This window comes from Desarmillaria tabescens (genome assembly GCF_030435595.1).
Source record: "Desarmillaria tabescens strain CCBAS 213 chromosome Unknown EV420scaffold_202, whole genome shotgun sequence".
Lineage (NCBI taxonomy): Eukaryota > Fungi > Basidiomycota > Agaricomycetes > Agaricales > Physalacriaceae > Desarmillaria > Desarmillaria tabescens.
Window position 1 is genome coordinate 41,708 of NW_026848501.1, and position 13,523 is coordinate 55,230.

General features: G+C 48.5%; 7 protein-coding genes across 7 annotated transcripts; 5 read left to right on the forward strand and 2 right to left on the reverse strand.

Annotated features, from left to right (window-relative positions):
* The first annotated feature begins 186 nt into the window (after window positions 1–186).
* On the forward strand, window positions 187–1,435 carry EV420DRAFT_487488 (uncharacterized protein). The gene is made up of 2 exons (XM_060482346.1): window positions 187–1,251; window positions 1,314–1,435. Exon 1 carries the CDS (start codon window positions 285–287, stop codon window positions 1,239–1,241), a length of 957 nt encoding a protein of 318 aa, XP_060321621.1. The 5' UTR covers window positions 187–284; the 3' UTR covers window positions 1,242–1,251; window positions 1,314–1,435.
* On the reverse strand, window positions 1,346–2,844 carry EV420DRAFT_487482 (WD40-repeat-containing domain protein). The gene is made up of 6 exons (XM_060482345.1): window positions 2,658–2,844; window positions 2,242–2,604; window positions 2,099–2,187; window positions 1,710–2,048; window positions 1,501–1,650; window positions 1,346–1,442 (listed from the first exon to the last, which is right to left on the reverse strand). Exons 1-6 carry the CDS (start codon window positions 2,704–2,706, stop codon window positions 1,380–1,382), a joined length of 1,053 nt encoding a protein of 350 aa, XP_060321622.1. The 5' UTR covers window positions 2,707–2,844; the 3' UTR covers window positions 1,346–1,379.
* Window positions 2,845–2,872: 28 nt separating this feature from the next.
* EV420DRAFT_1598380 (phosphoribosylglycinamide formyltransferase) lies at window positions 2,873–3,799 on the forward strand. Its single transcript, XM_060474993.1, has 3 exons — window positions 2,873–2,951; window positions 3,000–3,612; window positions 3,668–3,799. The coding sequence occupies exons 1-3, from the start codon at window positions 2,897–2,899 to the stop codon at window positions 3,672–3,674; spliced, it is 675 nt and encodes a 224-aa protein (XP_060321623.1). The 5' UTR covers window positions 2,873–2,896; the 3' UTR covers window positions 3,675–3,799.
* A 508-nt stretch (window positions 3,800–4,307) lies between these two features.
* On the forward strand, window positions 4,308–6,627 carry EV420DRAFT_1771266 (kinase-like domain-containing protein; the record flags this gene model as incomplete). Its single annotated transcript, XM_060481090.1, has 10 exons — window positions 4,308–4,325; window positions 4,374–4,427; window positions 4,481–4,564; window positions 4,618–4,842; window positions 4,891–4,980; window positions 5,038–5,298; window positions 5,356–5,448; window positions 5,502–5,572; window positions 5,631–5,638; window positions 5,711–6,627. Exons 3-10 carry the CDS (start codon window positions 4,487–4,489, stop codon window positions 6,625–6,627), a joined length of 1,743 nt encoding a protein of 580 aa, XP_060321624.1. The 5' UTR covers window positions 4,308–4,325; window positions 4,374–4,427; window positions 4,481–4,486.
* A 165-nt stretch (window positions 6,628–6,792) lies between these two features.
* On the reverse strand, window positions 6,793–9,070 carry EV420DRAFT_1771267 (acyl-CoA N-acyltransferase). Its single transcript, XM_060481091.1, has 10 exons — window positions 8,839–9,070; window positions 8,475–8,790; window positions 8,178–8,424; window positions 8,037–8,126; window positions 7,912–7,987; window positions 7,797–7,861; window positions 7,655–7,748; window positions 7,495–7,609; window positions 7,261–7,439; window positions 6,793–7,214 (listed from the first exon to the last, which is right to left on the reverse strand). The coding sequence occupies exons 1-10, from the start codon at window positions 8,903–8,905 to the stop codon at window positions 6,913–6,915; spliced, it is 1,551 nt and encodes a 516-aa protein (XP_060321625.1). The 5' UTR covers window positions 8,906–9,070; the 3' UTR covers window positions 6,793–6,912.
* Window positions 9,071–9,127: 57 nt separating this feature from the next.
* EV420DRAFT_487603 (uncharacterized protein) lies at window positions 9,128–9,946 on the forward strand. Its single transcript, XM_060482347.1, has 4 exons — window positions 9,128–9,369; window positions 9,424–9,485; window positions 9,544–9,830; window positions 9,888–9,946. Exons 1-3 carry the CDS (start codon window positions 9,293–9,295, stop codon window positions 9,789–9,791), a joined length of 387 nt encoding a protein of 128 aa, XP_060321626.1. The 5' UTR covers window positions 9,128–9,292; the 3' UTR covers window positions 9,792–9,830; window positions 9,888–9,946.
* EV420DRAFT_487625 (uncharacterized protein) lies at window positions 9,894–10,370 on the forward strand. Its single transcript, XM_060482348.1, has one exon. The coding sequence runs from the start codon at window positions 10,044–10,046 to the stop codon at window positions 10,290–10,292; it is 249 nt and encodes an 82-aa protein (XP_060321627.1). The 5' UTR covers window positions 9,894–10,043; the 3' UTR covers window positions 10,293–10,370.
* Window positions 10,371–13,523: the final 3,153 nt, after the last annotated feature.

Here is a 13,523-nt window from a genome sequence, read left to right on the forward strand (position 1 = left end):
GCTTGTAACTTGTAACTTGTAATGCATCTTCTATGGATTCCGACTTAGCGGTTGTGTACTGATAAAACCCTATCTTATATCCCAGGTTTCTTAGGACCCTGTATGTTAGAACATTTTCACACGAATAGCCATTCTTTTTACGTGGACCGTGGATCGGAGTGGCAACCAAGCCATTGTTCTCAGTTTCAATCGGATATGTATTCCAGAAGGGACTGCGACTCTTTAAGAGCCCGTTCGTTAGCAACCTCAATCTCCACCGAGTCTTCAACCCCTCAACCCCCCAAATGTCACCCACAGAAATTCTAGACCTTTACGACCTCGCCCTCTTGTTCAACTATGAACGCGGGTCCTCTGAACCCCGTTATCGTCATACCAAGCTACGCGAAGTAGTCAGAGACAATGAAAGCTTCCAAACGGTCCGACTCTTGAATACCGCCTGGTCCACTAGACACTCCCCCAAAGTCGCTTTTGCATTCGATACCATCCGTCCCCCAAAAAACAAACTCAACGAACCAGACCTCCCAACCAACATCCTACCCACCCCAATACCCCCTAATCTCGCACACCTCTCCCCAAAAGAGCTGGAAACCATCTACTGGCAAGCTCGTAACCACGACGCTTGCTACAAATCCGTCACGCTCATACAGCATTTCTTCGACTATTACCCTCTCGAAACTAGGGTTTGTATCCGCACTTCCGCGGGTACAAACTACACCACCACCATTTCCAGTCGCGACATCATCGAATTCAAACTCCACAGACCCAAGCTCGCAACCAACGCATGTGTGCTACCCTCCGGGACGGGCCATTTCACCGGAATGGAAGACGTCATGGACCATGCAGTCCTGGGGTTCGGGGACACCATCCTAGATCTCACCTCGATGCAATTCGGCGACGAGGGAAGGGGTCTGGGAGGGAAGAGCGTTTTTGTTTTGGAATCTCAGGAAAAGTACTATGAACGATTGAAGAAGTTCGCGGAATATGCGGACACTGAGAATGCGAAGCATTCGTTTTATATATTTCCTCCTGAAGATCCTGGTGTCAATGAGTGGCTTTTGGATGTTGCAAGGAGAGTGAAAGAGAGATGGGATAGACGTGCGACGGAACATTGGTGTGGTCACTGTGGTGCACCAGCCGAGATGATGAGATGCTCCTTGTGCAAGGACGCGTATTATTGCGATAAAGAACATCAAGCAGCTGCATGGCCGTTCCACAAGAAATTCTGCAGCGGAAAGAAATAATACAGCCGATGTAAGCTTCTCTGGACTTGACGAGCTAGACGCGATGCTTATGAGGAGCTGCAAAATATATAGCGACCTTGTGTGTCGGACAAGACGATAAATACCTGACAAAACTTCATCATAGTCGGTCAAGAGGTCTCAGATATTACACAGAACGGCAACAGCTTGCAGACTAGGGCATGACATCAATGTGACAGTAACCTGTGCCATTAAATAAGAGATATTTACATTCTGTCTACCTTGGAGTAATTCTCCATACCTTACAAACACCATCATCACCCGCTGTAGCTAGCATATCCTCAAAACCAGCTCTGGGACACCAGACGATGGCATTCAGATCGTACACATCGTGTGCACATTCCAGCTTTGCAATCATCCTATGTTCCAGGAGCCCATCACCCGACTTTTCCTATAAGACAAACTATGTGAGCTTCGAACTCGTCAAGGCTTAGAATTTAAATAACTCACATCAATCTCCCAAATGCGTATGACCCCGTCACCACCAGCACTAGCAAGCCATCCCGCTCCCGCTCCCGCTTCCATTCCTTTTCCCCACGATACAGAATACACTGACCTTTCGTGTCCCTCCAAGACCAACACCTGCTTGAACTCAAACTGCCCCGTCCGCTTCCACACCCTCACCGTCTTATCATCCGACCCCGAGGCGAGGTACTGGCCACTCGGAGACCACGCCAACGCCCAGACTGTCGATTTGTGCCCGGTAAGCGTGGTACAGCAGAACCAGTCATCTTCTGGGTCGTCCACGTAGAGCTTGATGGTGTCGTCGTATGATCCAGAGGCGAGAATCTGCATGGGTGAGTGCGTTAGTTATGGGTTGGGGTAGGAACTTGAACGACCTCTTCGGTGGGGTGCCATGCTACGCATTTGACGTCTTGGGAGTGTTCCATTATGACGCCTAGGCATTCGAAGTCTGATTCGGGTTGGACTGGGGATACTTAGGGTTAATGTGGGAATGAGGGTTGAGTTGGGGTGTACGTACCTTCCCAGACCCAGACGGATTTGTCCCGGCTACAGCTCGCTAAGAGCGTCCCTGTAGAGGAGTACCCGATACTTTTGCATTCTGTTTCGTGTCCTTCTAGCAGACTCACGCATTCCCATTCTTCTCCGTCTTCCCGCTCCCATATCCCGACGTTCGAGTCGAACGATGCTGTTGCGAGTGTGTTGCCGGATGGCGCCCAGGCGATGGCGCGGACGGTCTTGGTGTGTCCCGTTGGTATTGATGTGAGGAATGTGAATTTGGTAGCTGTGTAGTCATACAGTCGGACGGTTTTGTCGCTGGAACATGATGCTAGGATTGGTTTGGTGGGGTTCCAGGCGATGTGCCAGGCGCGGTCTTCGTGTCCTGTACTCGTCAAGTCAGCAATAATTTCTAGGATTGAAGGAGAGATGAAAGACCTGGAAGTTCGGCTATCAGAGAGATCTCGTAAGGAAAATCGACCTGCATGTTCGGAGCTACTTTTTCTGGAGATCCGAATTATTGCTGTATTGCGGCGGTTATAGTACAGACGAGATAATTAAGGCCAGTATAGATGAGCGGAAGTCGTGATGGTGGGAGCGGCAAGCAACCAAATCCGGTTTGAAATTTTGTCCTTACCTATAAATGTACTTGATGTCTGTCTATCATCTTCCTCATCATGGCCGACCCGACAGCTCTCAAAAGACGGATCGTGGTCCTCATATCCGGCTCAGGTATTGCCTAGATTTGCATTGGGGGGCAACAGACTAATATTTGGGTAGGGACGAATCTGCAGGCTCTGATTGATGCTCAGAATACCCCTGCGTTACCGGATGTCGAGATATCGCTGGTGTTGTCGAATCGTAAGGCGGCGTATGGCCTGATGAGAGCTGCACAGGCTGATCCACCGATACGGACGGCGTATCTGGCTCTGCAGCCGTATCTCAAGGCCAATCCGGGCAAGACTCGAGACGACTACGACGCTGAGGTCGGGAAGATCGTACTGAAAGAGAATCCTGACCTTGTCGTACTCGCTGGCTGGATGCACGTATTCGGCGATGGGTTCTTGGATTTGGTTTACGGCGTCAAGTCTGTTGAAGGCGAACGACCTGTATCGTCGCCGATCCCGATGATTAATCTTCATCCTGCGCTGCCCGGAGAGTTTGACGGTACGAATGCTATTGAGCGGGCGTACGAGGCATTCAAGAGGGGAGAGATCAATCGTTCTGGTGCTATGGTGCATCGGGTCGTGAAGGATGTCGACCGGGGAGAGCCTTTGGTGGTGAGAGAGGTTGTTTTTGAGAAGGACGAGTCATTGGAAGCGTTCGAGGAGCGTCTGCATAAGGTCGAGTGGGAAATCCTTGTCAAAGCGGCTAAGAACGTGCTGGATGAACTAAATTGTAAGTCTCGTTATTTCACTAATTTTTCTGTACTTGACGGTATCTTCCAGAATCTAACGACGAAAACCGAAAAGCTCTGCAGAAATGTACTACTACGCGTCCATTTTTATGCTGTTGCCTACAATAATGTAGTCGCAGTTTGGATGCCAGAATAATCCACTTCTTTTGCTCTACGAATAGACCATACCTAAATTTTTTCAATTTTCCCCCGGTTCCGGTGGCAGCACAGCTTGCAAACACGAACAAAGAACGCGTCCGTTGAACTTGCCGCCGTGACCCGCCTCCCCACTTCCTTGCCTTATACTTCCACACTCGCCGCGACACCTCGCCTTGGACAGAATGTATACTCCATTACTCCTGCCTTTGTAGTCCCTAACAGTCAGCCACAGAGATCCAATTGTGCCGTCTGCAAGATGTCAGAACGTTCTTCATGCGACACATACTCATTGGGGCGGGGTATGTACAATTGCGCTACCGGCGATTTCTCATTAACTCAATTCAACAGAGCTCAATACATCACCACCCTAGTATCGACTTACCGCCTGCTCTATCGCTTCATGATATTGAAGAATATGACGACACGCCCTTTTCTGTATGTCGGAATCTTTATACCGGCGTGTTCTTACTGTCGACTTGCAGGAATCGTTCTCTGCGAGCGGCTGGATCGACGACACTGCGAGCAGGGTGGATACAAGCTACAACATTGAGGTACGGAAGCCTCCTTCAATAGGATTCTCTCGTTTACAGTGGGCGCAGCGTATCACGGACATCAAAGCAGTCGTACCAGAATGGGACGATGAAGAAGTAGACGTATGGCCCTTCGATTTTCGTCCGCTTCATTGTTCTTTGCTTATAAGCTACAGGAGATCATGGTCATGTCACCCAAAGAATACCACCCCCTTCCTACTATACTGGAGGACGCCGATGAGCCGGGAAATGGGACGGGGGTACGTTCTTCTGGCTATTTACTTCGTGTTCCGTTTTTAAGCATCTCCATCAGGTGTCGTTGACCATAAATGACTTTGAGATCCTCAGCGGGCATCCAAGCAACATCTGCCGGCGCAGAAGTAATGGCAAGGTGTTCGCTCTCAAGCGCGTTACTCGGCAGGCAGCGTCACCGCCTCGGCATACCATGATATTGGAGGCTGTGAACAGGTTATATGCGCCTTTTCTTGTCAAGATGCATTGGTCTTTTGCCGATAATGATTCGTTGTGTATGATTCTCGTATGTCGTTCTTCGTTGACGGTAATGTATGTACTCACTGGCTTCCAGGATAACGGGTATGCAGGTGACCTGCTGACCTTCATCTCCTCACGCAAGCTGTTCGACCCAAATCATGCGCAGTTATATGCATGCGAGCTGGTTAGCTTCTCTTTCTCATCGCCGTTTTTGTTCTCGATCTGACCAAAGATGATTTAGGTTGAAGCGCTAAGCAGCCTCCTTTCTGCTGGCATAATCCATCGAGCGTTAAGGCCTGAAAATGTGGTGATCGACGCTGAGGGCCATATCATGGTGACGGGGTTCGACGATGCGGTAATGCTCGGGGAGGACTCTGATCTTACATCACATTATTGCTGCTATGAGTACAGGGCTCCGGAACTCTTACTGGGGTGGTCATACGATTTTGCGGTGGATTGCTGGGGGTTCGGAGCGTTGTTCTACTTTATCTTGCTTGGACAGGTTCTTTCTTGTTCCTTTTCGCCAATCTTCGCTGAGACATCTATGGCCTTACCTTAGCATGCATTCGGGAGGGAGAGGGATGCCATTCATGCGCCCGTCGTGGTCGATTCGGCTTTGTTTGCGGCACCGACTTGTGATCTTATCCTCAAGGTGGTTCTTTGTCTGTTTCTGTGTGGGGCTGTCTAAACCCTTCTGTCCACAAGTGTCTGGAAAGAAACCCTGCTCTCCGTCTTTCTATTCAGGAGATCAAAATGCATGATTATTTCGGCGACGTGTACGGTACACCTTGTCTCTGTGCCAGCTCATGCTGATAGCGTGTTCTTTTGATGTAGTGACTGGCGTAAGGTCCAAGATAAACAGCTTAGAGGCAAGCGTTTCATCTAGTTTCGCGCTAGTGCTGATGTCATCTCAGTTCCTTTTGTCCCTCCAACTACTAAAATGGTCCAGTCTACTCTTGCGGAGACCTGCTCACCGACTACTAGCACCTCTGTTCACTGTCAGGATTCTCTTTCATCTTGGTCTTCGTCTCGACCAGGCTCAACAATATCTGGTTTCTGCCTTGACGCTAGGAATAGTGTGCAAGATCTGCTTCCGCCTATATTTCGTATCTCTCCTTCGACGGACAAGCTTTTAGACACGAGCACTGTTACATACCAAGATCAAGTTTCTCGACCACAAAGTTCCTATGTCTCGCCTTCCAACACGCCAAGTCCTCAAGAACGCATGGCTCTCTTTTGGCAATCTCTAGACGAAGAATCGAACTCTGGATCGCTTTCTCGGAAACTTCGCCGCCAACGGTCCTTCCCCATCATCAGTTCGCAACGGTTTTCTCTCCTTCCTCCACTTATGTCAGTGCAGAATAAGCTTCGCAAAAAGCGCTCGCAGATGTCAGTCCGAAAGACCTATCAGGAACCGCTGGATCTCCCTGCTGGTATCGAGCAAATCGGTGAAGGGATTGGATTTACGTATACGCTGCCAGCTGCTGCGGTGTCGAAGGCGTCGATATGCTCCACGGCGCCGAAGAGCTGTCATGCTGGGCTTGGTCTGGGTATCGGTGGGTTATTGCGCAGTACGGGAACGAGAATGAGTGAACAAGACGTAGCGGAACGAGGCTCTGGAAGTTTGGAAGTCCCGCTGATGTCGTGGCACTCGCCGATGTCAGACTCTGATGCTGGTTTGCTCACTCCGCCTCCTCCGGAGGAGTTGTTCAAAGAGGTTGGGATTGGGATGAAGAATATGTCGTCTTTCCAGACTTTGCGATTGGTTTCTCCTTCGAATAGTTTTGTTTCTTTGGGTTCGCATCCGTTTTGTCATGATGTGGATGTCTGATTTTTTTTTTGGTTTTTGTTTTGTGAGTTGCTTGTTTGTTGTGTTATTTTATGTTCAAATGAATTTTGTGGGAAAAGTGGCTAAGAGGTTCAACGTTCCGATCTTATGCTTTGTATCATGCTTTCCGACTAATATTGTCTCAACGAATTTTTCGGCTCGAGGTTAGGCACCACAAACTCAGGCAGAAATTAATAACATTCATCTTCTACAAGGTCTAATATACTTTCTTTGTATGAAAAAATACAGTCTCCAACTATTACAACATACGAAAAACATACACCAAGCTTACCGGCAGAGATACTGAGGATCCAAACAAGGCTGCTTGACATTCCTCTCCTCCGCAACCTTCTCAACCATCTCCCTCGTAAGTACAATCATATCCTTCGGACCTTCCTTCTCCCCCTCCTCAAGCCGAAGTCGCCTAACCAGCAACCCCACCTCATTCATAGCAAAAGCCGTATCGTCCACTCGCAGATTAGTCGCCTGAGCAATATCCTGCAGAGTACACTCCAAGGTAATGTCCGTGGTTGCTCCTCCACTGGGGAGCAGTTTCGTCACGAACGTCCGAAGGGATGAGAATAGCTCATCTACAAATAGAGTCAGAGAAGTCGCGAGGTAAGGAAAACGCTATACCATCGACTGAATTGAGCATCCCGTTCGCATGAAGCTCTCCATCCCAGCCTATATGCTTCTTTTTCCGCTTGACCCCAATTCCATCTTCAGACGCCTCTGTAGATGGAGATCGCAGATCTGGGGGATGACCTTTAGTGATAATTTGCGTGGAGCCGATGGGCATCACAGTCAACAGACGTCTGAAAATGTAAATATAATGAGCAGATGCAACGAACGAAGAAATGAACGGCGAACCTGAAAAATCTAACGAGGGTAGCAACCCAGTACGCTAGATAACTTCTCAGGCCCAAGTCGGACAGAGGTCGTTCAGGCGAACCGATCTTGCCATCACGACGAGACAATTCGTAACCTGTAAATAATTAGTGACAGTCACAGAGAACCAAGCTGCACCCACTAAATTCAATCATCAGCATGCCGAAGCCTTTGCGTTGCCAGGGTGGGAAAGTGATGATACACGCCAGGTTATAGTCGTCGAATGAGATTTTTTCCTTGTCTAGGATATGAGAAATAGCACACGGAGCATTCATCCTACTCACCTTGGAAAAGTACCCAATAACATGGTCAGCGCCTGATGTCCCCTCGGTAAGGATGTAGAACATGACTGTGTACCCGTTATAAGCTACGAACGCGATCGTAGAAAATTCCACGTACAACTTTCGTTATCAAAGAATATGGTCTTGGTGTCGATGAAGAGTTTTCCGAATAATGACAGATTTTGACAGTACAACTGCATATTATGGTAAGCAATCAGACACGCACATACGAGCTCCACGTACCTTCGCAACAGCACCGTCAACCTCCCAGATAGTATGCGCTCCACGCTGATAGACTTTTCGACCCGGTGGAAACGACATCGTACAATGCTTCTACACCCTCATCAGTCAAAAAGCCCTACACACAAGTACGCAGACACACACCTTATGAAGCTCCCAAGTCATACCATCCGTCGTGTACTTGAAGCACATATCACAAACATACAACACAGACTTTTCAAGCCCAGTAGCCCTCGCCGTGCCACGAGCAAAATCCACCGCTCTTCCCTGAGTTGGCAGCGTCGACCGCCGTACAATATGAGTTCTCGCATGGTCTATCGGAGGGTCCTGTTGAGACTCCTGGTCGCCCGGCGGATCAGGTTTCTCGTTCGTCACATAGGGAGAGAAATACCTAGGACGCATGGGTAGGTAAATCAACAATAGGCGCCAAAGCATACTCACCATGTCCTTATAACATAGTCCCCAAATACGACCTTTTCGAAGTTCCTCTGCTCTGTCATCCTCTCACGAATCTGGCTGTCCAGCTCCTCTTCAGTCACGGTCAGCTTGACAGGAGAGTTAGACGTTTGTTCATCTGAGCGGCTGGATCCGTCATCGTCGTCGTTGCTGCGCTTTCTCTTCTTGGTCTGATTCTCTGTAGACGGGTCAGAAACACGCGTAACTCGATCTCCCGGTAGCCATTCGTCGAGTCGTTTATCGGCGCCTACATAGTGAACGTATACTTTTTCATCATTTACTGACAGGACGTGGCCTCTTCCTGGAACAAAAACTTAAATCAATACCCAGAACACAGAAAATCACTCACGTTTGTCCCCGTTCTCCTGGATTACATCGAACAGAGGCAAATGCTCCTGTTCCACCACATGGGGCATTTCCAGCCTGAAGCCCAGTAAGACGAATATGCAGTACCCTAGATATTTTCTGTATGCCTAGGGCACACACACGGCTTTCATAGCACGCTGTGTGCTAATAGCAGCGTTAAGTAAATGATTTTGTCCAAAATTTGTCTCCTTCACGATAGTCGGACCAAAATTAGGAAGGACCAATTGGTAAGCATCTATTTGCACCCAATCCGGACAAAACTTGACAGTGCCGCGGGATGATGGTTACCTTCATAAAGAGGTACTAATACCGTCTACTATCAAGATGCATATCTTAGCCTTCCGGTTGCTGTTCATCGTTTCAGATGTGTATAAGATGGAGTTATCGGCGATTTCTAGCTGTCTTTTGTCCCCCAAAGACGTGGCAGAGCTGAACTAATGTCGACTCTCAGCGGAAGCGCCTTCTTACTTCTATGCTTTGCCTTCGTACAGTGTTCTTTTGTGAACGCTGAATGGTATGTGTAATTTATGTTTTCTTATTTTTGGTCTCTACTGATGGACCCACCTAGCTTCAACTGCGACTCTCCCGGACTTGACCTAAGCCTAATAATCGGTCTGGTAGTTGGGATATGTGTGTACCTTCATCTCGACGTACCCTGTTTCAAAATCCTCAATTCCCCATCCTCTAGTCGCGCTTCTCACACTGCTGAGTCTAGTCTTCGTCTGTTGGCGCCGAAATCGTATCCGTAACTTCCAACGGACGTACGTTGAGAACCGCCAAGCCCAAGTATTTGCCGCACAACAAGTGCAGCAGAACTATCAAGCAGAGCTTAATGCTCAGTATTCAAACTATCTGCAAGGCTGGCAGCCCGTCTCGGCGCCTGAACCTGTGCATCAGCACCATCAAGCCCACCCTCAGCATCATATACAATACTAGCCGATGTACGCCCCACCAATCCTTTGATCTACTTCATGTGTGAGTAATGTATCCATGATCGGCGGAAATTCTAAGTCGGAATTAACTCCCAATCAGATACAGAATCGAACGCGTGCTGTTGCTCCAGTTTCTCGCTTGCAACCGTCTACACGTTTCGATAACTAGCAAGCGCTTACCTCGTTCACATCATTTTCTTTTTGCACAAAATTTCTCGGACATGCTCTGACTCGATGTTCTTCTCTTTGTAATAGTATGCATCCTAGGACGAACCACACTGTCATCTTCACGGGTGCACCGCAGCTACTGCTCTCGATGCACTTCCTATTCTACCGTTATTCCACCTTGTCCGCGACGCACTTGAGCCCATTCATCAGTAGCATTACCCTTCGATGGAATGTCCTAGGTCTATTGACGATATTCCCAACCTGCCTAGCACGTCCAAAAAAAAAACATCAATGGTTCATTTTAGGCCTGAAGTATCCAGTTCACCGGTTCTCCTGAAGAGACTGAAGCTGGTGAGATAATGCGAGCGATGCATTTGTAACCGCAGGTTCGCCAATATGTGTTTTCAAAAGCCAAGTTAAAAAGAGGATTGGCGGGATAATGTTCGAGGAGTGATCCATTGGCCAGTACACTCCACTGAAGACGAACGTGCGTCTATGAAGATGATTCTGAAAACGACGTTTTATCAGTGGTGACCGGGGACCGGTGAGTCGCCACTACCGGACGAGGGAAAGTTATCCAAGGTTTCTTCATGATGGTGGAGCGACATGAGCCTGTACTTAAGGCGCCGACAATAACCAGCATCATTGGTGTCCAATGATCTTGCTCGTTGGCGTTGTTATAGGCGATTTGGTACTGCGTTTGCGGAGAGCCGTCTTGGAAGCGCTTTGAAGCGGTAGAGTCCATTATCTATCTTCCGCTTGGGACTACACAGTGACACACGAGGGCAATGAACGCATATTCATAGTGGGAGCTACTGAAAACATAAAGCATTGGGGAAAAAGCAGTGGAAGAAGGGAAGGGACGTTTGTATGGATTTATGTGTGGAAGTCCAGGAAAGTGGAATGTAAGTGAAAGATAAGTAAATGTCCATAGAGAGCTGCATATCGCCACCTTGAGAAATTCAGTATATAAAGAACAAATGGTCCCCTTGAGTTTCGTTTGACATCGCCTACTTAGCGCGGTGTATGATCCAGAGAAGCTCGACGGCCTCCCGGACCCCTCAGGCTCCTGCAAGGGCGCATCCTCGTGTGAAGGAGGCGGGGAAGAGTTCAGGGGTAGCAGGCAAACGCGCCCGTGAGCATCCTCATTACCGACTCGCTCCGCGCCCTCTTGCGTTCCAAGAACTTGTGTGTCAGATCCGCTGGGATAAGCGCGGTGTCATCTCGTCCCCTTCGTCTCTGTTTCTGTCCTCGTCCTTGACTTCAACTTTAACTTCTTCGGCCACTTTTTTCGGTGCCGCCTTTCTCTTGCGTCTGAAACGACGGGAGGGCTTGAGCGTAGGATCCTCCCGGAAGATGAATGATGGGGTCGGTCGCCTAAGTCGCTTGCAGTTTCGATGGGTGATCCCTTTGTTATGAGTCAGAGCTCTAGTCGGCATCGGTCGGACAAAACGCGTACGTTCCGGTGTCTTGCTGAACGAGGAGAGTTGTTGTTAGCCATGGGTGACTTGGAGAAGGGTTTGCTGCCTTCCTTCCCTTACAGACAGGATTTTATACTGCGAGGAAGGTGCTTTGACCTGATAAAAATCTAGTGGCAACCCAACAAAGGTAAGTTTTTTTATTGTCTTTCCACGCATTGATCGTTTTTGTTTTTGTTTGAGAGACCAGTCCGCAGACTCCTGAGGGGTAGGGCTCCAACCGTTTAGTTTTCATTTATGCTCAGGTCCAAACTAAACGGAAATGGTTGCGAAACCATTTATAAACAGTGTATAAATGATTGTACAGGGTAGATCACATGACACTTTAGAATAGCGGCAAATGTGCATTAATTCTCTTATTAATACGTGTATCTACAGCATTCTAGATTGAATGTCGAGAACGCATCCTCTCTATAGACATTGGCCATGACATGGTAGATGGGATCATCGGATAAAGCCTCTTTCACTGCGGCTGGAGGGAGGTTACTGCAAAGGCATGCAAACTGCTGCACAAGGGCAGACCGAAGAGACTGAGGGTGTCATGGTTCTTGGAAGCCTGAGGGTGCAGTTGGACATGGTGAAGACGGCCTTTATATTGAAGAAATACTTGTGAAAATACACAATGACACACTAGTCGAGAGGCAGACATTGTCCTTGAACAATTGGGGAATGAGATAATATTGGTCAGTGGTGGTTGTAGCATCGCACAAAGTCAACGAAGTGGATAATTGATGCACTGCCTAATTGGATGATTAGGTAACCATTTACCGTTTAGTTTACTGTTTGTTTACCGTATGCCTCTCGACCTAAACTTAAACGGTAAACTAAACGGTTTAAACAGTGTATAAACTGTTTCATACGGAAACGGTTGGAGCCCTACTGAGGGGCGCTAAAGACAAAAAAGACAAAAAGTCTGGTGACGGATTCTTGACCCCGTCCTTCAGCGCTACTTAGTCAGCTTCGGTCTTTAGAACCTGTCCATTGCGACCCCGGCTTAAGTAGGCGCCGGGAGGTGGTGAATCAGTCGCAGGCTGTTCCACCCGAATCTGCTGCCAAAGGACCATGTCGCTACAACAACCTGACCACGGTAGCCATGAAGGTCAAAGACCTCTAAACATGTACAGTTTTTCGCTCGAACTAAATGGCGCGCGTGGGGGATTATCCCACTCGAGATTAGGATCTTTGTTCAGATGACCAGAGCCTGGACCCTGTAGATCATTTAGTTGTGTAAGGTACTTAAGATGTACTTACCAGTGAGATTTGGGTGAGATCCGGAAGGGCGCTGCCGATGCGCCGAAAGTGCTTAGATCAAGCGGAGTCTCACTACGATCTGACCCGGTAACCAACCGGTAACTTGAATCGTTGAACTTCAACCAAGTTGAAGATATGTGACAACTGCCGCCTGGCGAGCGTATCGAAGTGCTTTGCAATTCGTGCGTATAATCGAGCACAGAATTCGCCCCAAGTCTCCATTGAATCATAACAGGCCCCGGGAAGCCCGCCAAGGTTTGTCCGGATTTTAGCATATTTTAGGCCCAAAAAAAGCGAAATCTTTGTCCGTAGATAGCATATTTCAGACCCAAAATTTGAAACCCTTGTCCGTAGTTAGCATATTTTAGGGCCTCTGGGGCCTGGAGGAATGGCACCTGGCGGAATCCCTGTAGTTGGAGAAGCACTTATTGGGATCTGAAAGAGGGATGGAAGTGACACTGAAATTTCATCCAGAAAATGCAAGGCGAAGGACGCCGAAATTTGGCCTAATTTGGCCCGCGGCGCTGTCCCCCACGGACGACCGGGAGACGCCTTGTCCGAGTTAGCATATTTTAGGCGCCAATCTTTGCATATTTGAGGCCAAAAATCAGGGTTTTTGCCGGACAAACCTTGGCGGGAGCTTCCCGGGGCCTATCATAACTGAATTCCATCGGCCTTGATGAATCTTGTCAAGGTGTGAGCTGGAGGTAAATAAAACTCTTGAATTCTGATGTCGGTGAGTTGTACCGCTCACCGACATCATCGAGCCTAGCAACTGATTCATAAGTTACAGTGCAGATATCCCTTGACCACTGTGACCCCGGCACCGTTGCATCAAG